Source organism: Miscanthus floridulus, chromosome 14 (assembly GCF_019320115.1).
Source record: "Miscanthus floridulus cultivar M001 chromosome 14, ASM1932011v1, whole genome shotgun sequence".
NCBI lineage: Eukaryota > Viridiplantae > Streptophyta > Magnoliopsida > Poales > Poaceae > Miscanthus > Miscanthus floridulus.
The window spans coordinates 31,667,502-31,677,210 of record NC_089593.1 but is presented as its reverse complement, the minus strand read 5'-3'; the positions used below and the strand labels follow the sequence as shown (position 1 = coordinate 31,677,210).

At 40.8% G+C, this 9,709-nt stretch overlaps 1 protein-coding gene across 1 annotated transcript; it reads left to right on the top strand.

Annotated features, from left to right (window-relative positions):
- The first annotated feature begins 3,469 nt into the window (after nt 1-3,469).
- LOC136504243 (coatomer subunit delta-2-like) lies at nt 3,470-9,709 on the top strand. Its single transcript, XM_066499099.1, has 12 exons — nt 3,470-3,686; nt 4,701-4,761; nt 4,948-4,987; nt 5,294-5,517; nt 5,917-6,159; nt 6,592-6,757; nt 7,510-7,811; nt 8,176-8,362; nt 8,439-8,592; nt 9,054-9,116; nt 9,206-9,302; nt 9,396-9,709. Exons 2-12 carry the CDS (start codon nt 4,759-4,761, stop codon nt 9,483-9,485), a joined length of 1,569 nt encoding a protein of 522 aa, XP_066355196.1. The 5' UTR covers nt 3,470-3,686; nt 4,701-4,758; the 3' UTR covers nt 9,486-9,709.

Below are 9,709 nucleotides of genomic sequence, written 5' to 3'. Positions count from 1 at the left end.
AACTAACAATGGTTCTAACATGTAGATTATGAAATTACGAAGCTAACGCAATTTGAACGGATAAATTTGGAGCTAAAACGACGATTTTATAAGCAAAACAGTTCAAATGGTATTTCTGTAAATACTGAAAACGTACTTTGAACTAAAACAGTTAACTTTACGCTTTCAAAACGAGAAAGCGTACACGGGGAAATACGCTAAGGACGGCGGGTTCTATTTCGGAAAAAGGGAGGGGCTCTTTAACAAATTTGCCACGACGAAAGGGTATCGGCCAACCAGGGCCTTTGATCTCGTGATGGACGGCTAGGATTATTTCGGAGGAGAGAGAACAAGGGGGGGGGCTGGCCAGAACAGTGTTCCAGGCGGCCAGGCGCCTTGGCCGACGGCGAGGACTCGCCGGCGAGCTCGGTTAGGGGGCCACGGTCCATGGAAAGCGTATTCGAAGGCACCGGGAAGATGCGGAGGAGCAGGGGATCACGGCTAGGCCAAAAAGGTGGCCGGAGGGGAAGGCCGAGGCGGCGGTCGCCATGGCCGGCGGCCAAGAGCTTCCCGGCCGCAAGCGAACGGCCATACAAGTCACCAAACGCCAAAGGAAAAGGTCGGGGAGAGAGAGGGGAACATGGGGGTCTCACCGCGGGGAAGAAAGGGGTCGAAGACGGCTCGGGGAAGGCGCGTCACGGCGGACGGCGGATGGCGGTCTTCGGTGTTCTCCGTGCGCCGGTTGCGGCCTCCGAGGCGTGAGCGAGGGCGAAAACTAGAGCGGGGAGAGGCAGCAGGGGGGCGGCTCGGGCGTGGGCTCCGTTTTGTAGAGGCCAGGGCGCGGGGAGGGGGCGCTCCCACAACGCGCGTGGAGCGGGCGCGGTTGTGGCCGCGGCTTGACCGGGGCTGCGGTTGCGGGAGGAAGGTGGGGGAGCTGACAGGCGGGGCCGGGCGTCAGCGGCTGGACGCGACAGTTGCTGAGGCGAGCAGCGCGGCTGCGGTTGGCTGGCGCGGAGCTGGGCCGGCGCGGTTGCTGGGCCGGCGCGGGGCGCCAGGGGGAGGCCGAGCCGGGCTGGCGCGGCTGCTCGGGCTGAAAACAGAGGAGGGGAGAAAGGAAAGAAATTTCTTTTTTTCTTTTTTCCAAACAAATTTTTCAAAAGCATTTTCAATTCAAATTTCAATTCTCTTTGAAATTTTTGATAAATACCAAACATTCACAAAATAATATGCATCGACATGAATGCACATACATGTTACTATTTTATGATAAATTTTAATTTCATGAGAAATTTATTTATTTCTACATTTCATGAGCACAAAATACAGAATTAAATCCTTTTAAACCTATTTTCCAAAAGAGGAAATTTTGGGTGTTACAGAAGTACTCATTCCTTTCCAAGTTATATTCACTTAAACTTTGTGTAAAGTCAAACTTCTTTAACTCGAACTAATTTTATAGAAAAATGAATCAACATAGACAAAATCAAATTAGTTTCATAAAATTCTCCACGAGATATGTTCTGGATTTGGATAATGCATTTATTTGAATTTATTGATGTTGATACATTTTTTTTAGAAAATTAGCCAAATTTGGAAAAAAATGAATTAGAAAAAAAAACAAAATTAAGTTTTTCTTTTTATCCCTTTTCAAGAAACTACCAAACATACGTGTGCATTGCAATGGGAGGTACATTTTGTTCCGTGGTGCTCGTGACATGATAATAAGCTAGCTATTTAGTTGAATTTAACTGGGTTTATCTCAACCTTAAATAAAAATAAATTATAAGTTTTAAATGCTAGTGTAATAAAGGATGAATCTCGTATATGAAATTGGCTCATCTAAATAGGTGCTATTGTATGCACCTGTCCTGAAGTTCAAGAAAGCTAAAAAGCTAGTCACATGCTGACATGGGTACCGCAGCGAGAACGGGCTCAAACGACCAGCCGTCGTATGAGTGGTGCAATCCCAAGAAAAATGAAATCTCGGTTTCAAGAAGCCAAATAATTGTTGACCGTTGCAAGTGATCCGAATCAAATATTAATAGGGGGACGCCCGGGCCGCTACGGACCAAAGAACGCAGTGAGGATGTCACTCTTTTGTGGTGAAGAACGGAGAGGTTTACAAGCAAACCATCGAAGGATAACCAACGTGCTTACGTGACGAAGAACCGACTAGTTTTCAGGCAAACTAGCAAAGAAACCGTCGAAGCTCTCGCCCAGGAGGGACCCCGTCAGGGTAAGGACGTCGCCAGGTTGCCCTAGGTCGGCCGGCAAGCCTAGGGCACCATCCTTGGTCGTCGGATCAAAGGATGAACAGCATGGGGGTTGGAGAAGAGGGTAAAAGAGTTAAGGCAGAGGTAATAGATTGGTTTGTATGACGATTGGATAGATGGATACTCAATCGGCCATGATCCTCTCATATATATAGATGGGGTGGTCTTATCCCAGTAGAAAACCTCTCCAAGCCTTATTTTCCAAATTTCCCACGAGTTTGGAACAGTTCGGATCGGAATCCAAAAGGCCAAATCCGAACAGGATTTTCTATCAGGTATGTCGGAAGTCTAGTCGGAAGTCCCGACTTGGGTCGGAACTCCTGACAGTCGGAACTTCCGACTTTTGTCGGAACTCCCGACGTATGGATAACCCCAGACACCCGAGCAGATTTCTTTAGGCTTTCCGGAAGTCCCGACACACGTCGGAACTTTCGACAGTCGGAAGTCTCGACTTGGGTCGGAACTCCCGACAACGAGGCATTTTTCCGAGGGCATAACTTCTTCATCCGGACTCCGAATTAGACATTCCATATATGTTTCTTGTCTCGACGAGAGGAACGCAATGGTAAAGTCCGTTTCACATTTTGACAACTTCACAAAATAAACAATTTTGGTTGTCAACGATAATCTTAAATTTAGCTAGATTCAAATAATATCAACATTTATATCTTTAAATAGATTTATTATAGAACATATTATTATATTATTTAATGGTATTCATTATATATCATAGATATTAGTAATTTTTTATTTTATATATGGTTAAACTTTACATTATTTGACTTTGAGGCTTTTTTTTTTCTGGGAGGGAGGATGTAGATGCACACAAAACCTATGTTGAGCCCTTGTTTAGTTCCAAAATTTTTTCTCAAAAAGTGCTACAGTATCCATCATATCGAATCTTGCGATACGTGCATGGAACATTAAATATAGACGGAAAAAAAAAACTAATTGTACAGTTTGGTTGGAAATTACGAGACGAATGTTTTGAGCCTAATTAGTCCATAATTGAACACTAATTGCCAAATAAAAATGAAAGTGCTACATTAACCCAAATTCCAAAATGCAACCAACTAAACACGCGCTGAGCTTCTGAGCTAGTTTTATTTTTTTTAATAGAGAAAGCTGCTGAGTGTTTTTTTAGGGGAAGCTGCTGAGTTGGCTGGAGTTAGAAGAAGACGACCAGAAAGCGCAAAGGCGACGGCGACCCAGGCCCAACTGCCCAAGTGCGGAGGTGCCCATCCATCCATCGGTCTAGCCCACCGCCACAGGGCACAGAGGCAAATAAAAATTCCCCATTCCAACACACAGATCTCGCACCCCGGCAGTGGCGACGAATCTCGCGGGGGCGGAGGCGCGACAGAGGCGGTGCCGACTCCGACGAACTCGCAGCCACCGGTGGAGACGCACCACCGGCGCACGCACTCCTCCAACGTACGTTCTTGCCCTCGGTCTCCCTTCCCTCTCCCCTTCACCATTTTCTTGCTCGATTTCGATCACCAACGGTCCAGCCGCTTGGAGCACTGGTTTGTAGTTCCATTTAGCTTATCTGAGATGATTCGCCAAGTCTCCGCCGGGCCCTTTGCCGGCGACGAGCATAAAACTGGCAAGGCCGCCCCTTAGCTTCCCTTACGGCCATGCGCAACCGAGCACGCCAATTCTGGCCAGATCCAGGCGTCCTTTCGCCGCTCTGTTATGCCAAATCCTTTTTTTTTCTTTCATTCATGGCGACCACCACACGTCATGGTTAGCTTTGCTCCTCTAGATCCGGCCGCCTCTGCCAATTTTCTTCTCGGTGTACTCTCCTAGATCCGGGATGCCTTTGTCAGTTCTCCTTTAGGTTCAGGTGCAATGCGCGTCCATACGCTTTTCCGGCCCATTTACAATGTGCTACCCTGAATCTGAATGATGTCAAGGGTAGTGTTGTTTTGGATGACTCCTTTTTTGATCTTTCTTTACTTTCATTGACCTCGAACGATGTGATGCCTGTAGTATACTGGTAATCACATCACCTTTGCACCAGTGCTATGCGGTAGATATGTGTCCCTGATAATGTGTTAATAACACAGTTGAACGGAATACGATGCAACAAATGGCTGTTTGAGCACCTTGATCTGTTTGCATATACGTGTTGTTGGGTAACTAAATTGAAAACCATTATGGTCCTCTTCTAATCGTTCCCTGCATCATGTGATACAGCAGATTGATACCCTGTTTAGTGTTGATTTATGTGCAAAACTTTAAGTGGCATATTTAATTTGAGATCGCATCACAGGGGCAAATCAGTTGCCTTGTTCATGTCTTTGATAGCTCCTGTTGATTGCTGAAATAAATTACTTTAAGTGACTGCAATTGCCCCTTCATTTTTCCCAGTTCTGACAGTCATTAGTCATGTTGTATTCTCGTTGTGATTACTTTGTTGATTGTGTAATTGTTTTCATGTGACAGGTTCATAGTTTAACGGCTTGGTTTGAATAATTGTGGTCAGCAACAAAGGCGATAAAAAATGGTATGGCTAGTTGGTTTCATTGTCTTTTTACTTTTAATCCTCTTGCTAGTCGCTAGGTAGTGCTAATAAACTTATTTAATCTTCTGATTTCAAGGAATCTTTATACATTTATTCCCTTGCTATCATTGAGTTACTGTATATTGTTTCTGATAGGTCTGTTTTTTTTTATCGTTTGTGTACCCCTAGGTGGTTCTTGCAGCTTCAATCGTTTCAAAGTCGGGAAAAGGTGTGGTGCTTCAGTTAATCAGATCCTTCATTATTGCCGATTCGCAAAGGAATTGATTTTATAACTTATTTATCTGCTATAATGACTCTAGTCACCATCTATTATAATACTCTATAACAAATTTGGTGCAATATCTGGTATCATGTTGCTAACTACTCGGTTCTTTTCTTATATGACAAGTCTCTGGATTCACATAATATGAAACTACTATGTGTTTAAGTTTATCTAGCTTTCCCCCTAATTATCCTTTTAAAGAAGTGAACGGACTTGGCTGAGGGCTGTTCTTTTTTCTGTTTTCAATTGCAGCACTTGTTTCAAGACAGTTTGTTGACATGTCTCGCATAAGAATTGAAGGATTACTTGCCGCGTTCCCGAAACTGGTTGGAACTGGGAAACAACACACTTATGTTGAAACTGAAAATGTGCGTTATGTTTATCAACCTATTGAAGGTTTATATCTTCTACTCATCACAAACAAGCAGAGCAATATTCTTGAAGATCTGGACACTTTGAGGCTCCTCTCGAAGCTTGTATCCTACTGACATATATTAATCTTCTCACTCATTGGAATTTACCTTATTTATATAATCCTATTTAATCTATGAATCAAAAATAGAACCTAGGGGTTGGGGATTGGGAAAAGGTTTGTCTTGATCTTTTCCTTGATAATGATAAGTACAAGATAACTGTACTGTCTATTCTTGTGGAGAAAATTGAACTTTTAGGTTTACATTACATCCAAGCTAATCTAGATTCTTACATATTACTGAGGGGGTAAACATACAATGTAGCAACCACTTTAAACACTGATGCTATCTATGCAAAACCTTTACCAATATGAATCTCATTTTTGAGTGCTGTGTATATATGAACTCTTTTACTATTCTGTGGTGTGTTCTTTCACAACTGTCTCCTTAACATTTGAAAAGGTGCCTGAATACTCCCCTTCCCTGGATGAGGAGGGTATTTGTAAAACAGCATTCGAGATTATATTTGCTTTCGATGAAGCCATCTCTCTTGGGAACAAGGAAAATGTAACAGTGCAACAAGTCAAACAATATTGTGAGATGGAGAGCCATGAAGAGAAGGCACACAAGCTGATGATGCAAACCAAAATCAATGAAACCAAGGATCTCATGAAGAAGAGGGCTAATGAGCTTGACAAAATGAAGGTCTGACTATTTTTTACCAGATTTAAAATACATCAAAATTCGGTTTAATTTAGGGTTATGGGTATTTATCTGTCAATTTAGTCTTATTTGGCTATGCTTCAAGCAATGCCACAGTAAAGTTAAAGCATCCAATTATAATATATTTTGGCAATATATGTTTCTCATAAAATAATTTTTTACTTCTGCAAAAGCATAAAGAAAAGATGAATTGCTGACCCCTTCAGATATGATTAGTAGAATGAAAATTTCATCAGATGAGAGCGAAACACAAGCTATTTAGAGAAAAAAAAAATAGTTAGGTTCCATCACCAAGATGTATAAATTGAAATCTCATGTCAGGCTATTTTGGGTATGAATTACTGCAATCATGTTTTTTGGCTTTAATTCATTATTGTCTAAGGTTGTATATTTTTTGGGTGGTGTTCATTGCAGATGGAAAGAGGCAAACTTGACAAAGGAGGATACTCATCAATATCTGGTCCACGCGTGATTGAAAAAACTTTCAGTGACATGGGCATCAGTGGTTCTGGATTTGGTAGTGGTTCTGGATTAGGTGGACTGAGCACTGACATGGACTCATTTGCCAGCAAGCCCAAAGGTAAGGAGGCTCCTCTTGCATTTCTTGATAAATATTTTATTTTAGAAAAACCAAACTTATTGCATCAGTGATCAGTTTATGTTGATGATTTAAATTTGTTCTTTCTTTTGGTATTTGCATTTACATTTTTTTTTGTTTTTTGGTCAACCATGAATTTTTTATTTCATGGAAATGTATTGAGATATTTTATTATTTCTAGTTCTTGTATAACTGGATGTTTGAATCATGTATAGTACATATATTACACCTTAATTTTTTTATTATAACTCTGCAGTCACATCATATCTTGGGAGCATGCAGCCTCTCAGATTGTTAGGCTTATCAATCCGTTGAACTTTGTAACTCGGACTTAGTTTACAAAACAAGTTGATGAGGAGTTATTGTTTAAATAGCAAATGAACTTATGTACCACTGCACTTTGTCTCTTTCATGATACATTTATAATCTTTTTGTGGTAAACTATTTAATTTAATCATATAGTGGGTACGAGTTAGATTCAAGTTAGCTAAACAAAAACTGGAGGGTCATATAGTAAATACAAATAAGTCTTCTGTTGTCGTGTTCCATTGTTGGTTAGTGATAGCTCAATCTTGTCTTTATTTTGTTCATTATGTAATTAAGTTCTACTCAGATCTTTCATGACTTGTATTTGGGCAACAGGACTACATTACCTTATTTCCAGTCAATGCTAGAGACAGTACAGGGCTAGCATATGACCCATTTGATTCTAACTGCAAGCAATATTTCTACAGGTCGTCCATCTACAGCAGCTACTGCACCTGGTAAAGGTTTCGGTATGAAATTAGGCAAGACACAGAAGACGAATCAATTCCTCGAATCTTTGAAAGCTGAAGGAGAAGTCATTTTGGAGGATGTACAACCAAGTGCAGTTTCTACAAGATCTGCTCTTCCACCAAGTGACCCTGTCACAGTGACTATAGAAGAGAAGCTCAATGTTGTTGTTAAAAGAGATGGTGGTATTAATAACTTTGATGTTCAAGGAACACTTGCTCTTCAGGTTCTTAATGATACTGATGGGTTCATCCAATTGCAGGTAACGCCCTTTCCTAAATTCTAGCATTTTACATTTGTACTTCCCCTTTACATTTGTGAATGGAAAGCTTTAACTGTAGAAAGTTCATAATAGTATAAAACTTGATTTTATTTTATTTTATTTTCTTCGTCACGTGAACCTGGTAAGAACATTACCTTCTGTTGTGGTCACCTTCCAACTAAAATAATTCCTCTACTGCTCTTTTTCCCCATGGAAAGACCATTATTTTATATTAGTATGACATTCACCTTCATTAAGCTTATGCTATTTTTTAATTGCCGATAATCAAATTCATTGCACAGCAGTATATCATCGTATGAATTAGTTTATGAGCTGATTTCTCTAATAATATGGTTTGTTGTAGATTGAAAGCCAAGATATTCCTGGTCTTAGCTTCAAAACACACCCAAATATCAACAAGGATTTGTTTAACGGTCAGCAAATTTTGGGAGCAAAAGATCCAAACAGGCCCTTTCCGAGTGGTCAAAATGAAACTCCTCTGGTGAAATGGAGAATCCAGGGGATGGATGAGTCATCTTTACCTCTGTCAGGTGGAAATCTCTTTGTTTTCTTCTGTCTAACAGTTTACCAATTTGGACTTTTGGTAACATGCTATTTCTGATGCAGTCAATTGCTGGCCGTCGGTGTCTGGAAATGAAACCTATGTGAACATTGAATATGAAGCTTCTGAGATGTTTGATCTGCACAATGTTGTCATATCTTTACCTCTGCCAGCACTTCGGGAGCCTCCAAGTGTCAGACAGATAGATGGAGAGTGGAAGTACAATTTTCTTTCCTTTTCAATTTATTCATGCTTATGTTTTACTGAAGTATATTGCATAAACTTTGTGACTAGTGCATGACCTTATGCCACTTTGTTGCTGTCCTTTTTTATGTGAGTCATTTTTGTTGTTAATGCTAACAAGTCAAATTTGTTGTTAATGTTAACAAGTCAAATGTGATATCCCCAAGACTTCTGCTGTTATAACTGGTATATCAAACTGTTACAGTGGACTTTGTGTATATAACTTGACTGCTGTATCCTAGTAGATGGTAGTACACCAGGTCTGAGTAAGCTGTGCAATATAGATCTGAATAAGCTCTGCACTGTAGATCTGAATAAGCTATGTTACTGCATTACTTCATTTCTTCGTGGCATTACACAATACCTTCTTTGTTTTATAGAATTGAGCACTTCAGCTTGTGCTTGTTGTCTTAATTTTTTTTTCCTTGTGCAATCAGGTTGGACTCAAGAAACTCTGTGTTGGAATGGTCTATTCTCCTTATTGACCAGTCGAATCGCAGGTCTGAAATATTTGAATATTTAGCTTGTGATTATCGTCCAATTTTGTAGATTGACTGCTTGTAACTATTCCCTTCTGTACCGTTTGCAGTGGTTCCATGGAATTTGTTGTTCCCCCAGCTGACCCATCATCATTTTTCCCCATCTCTGTTGGATTTTCTGCATCGAGTACTTTCACTGATCTGAAGGTTGGTTCCCACATAATGGTCTAATGAGCCCCACCTATGCTTGCTGTATCCCTATTCATTCCTTGTTAATTTTGTCTACCTGTAACTTTTCAGGTCACTGGAATCATTCCTCTGAAGGAAGGCAACCCTCCGAAGTTTTCTCAGCAGGCTCGTTTGCTCACTGCTAACTATCAAGTTGTTTAATGCTTTGTACTTCTGTCTGAGTGTTGATCCACTTAAATACTTCCAATAGCAGATATTTGTGATGACATGTTATTGCCATGGACTTTTGCAAGCCATGGCACGGAAGATAATTTTGCGTTTGGAAAATCTTTACTATGTGCTTCTTATTGTTAGCATGTTGACAAATGTTGTTCTGATGTATTGCTACCAAAGAAATAAGTCATGTTCTTGCATTTCGTTTGCCA

Excerpts from the sequence above, each read along its gene's own strand:
- LOC136504243 (XM_066499099.1), top strand. Across the intron at positions 6,758-7,509 it reads ATTTGCCAGCAAGCCCAAAG|GTCGTCCATCTACAGCAGCT; the intron begins GTAAGGAGGCTC and ends ATATTTCTACAG. Across the intron at positions 9,303-9,395 it reads GTACTTTCACTGATCTGAAG|GTCACTGGAATCATTCCTCT; the intron begins GTTGGTTCCCAC and ends GTAACTTTTCAG.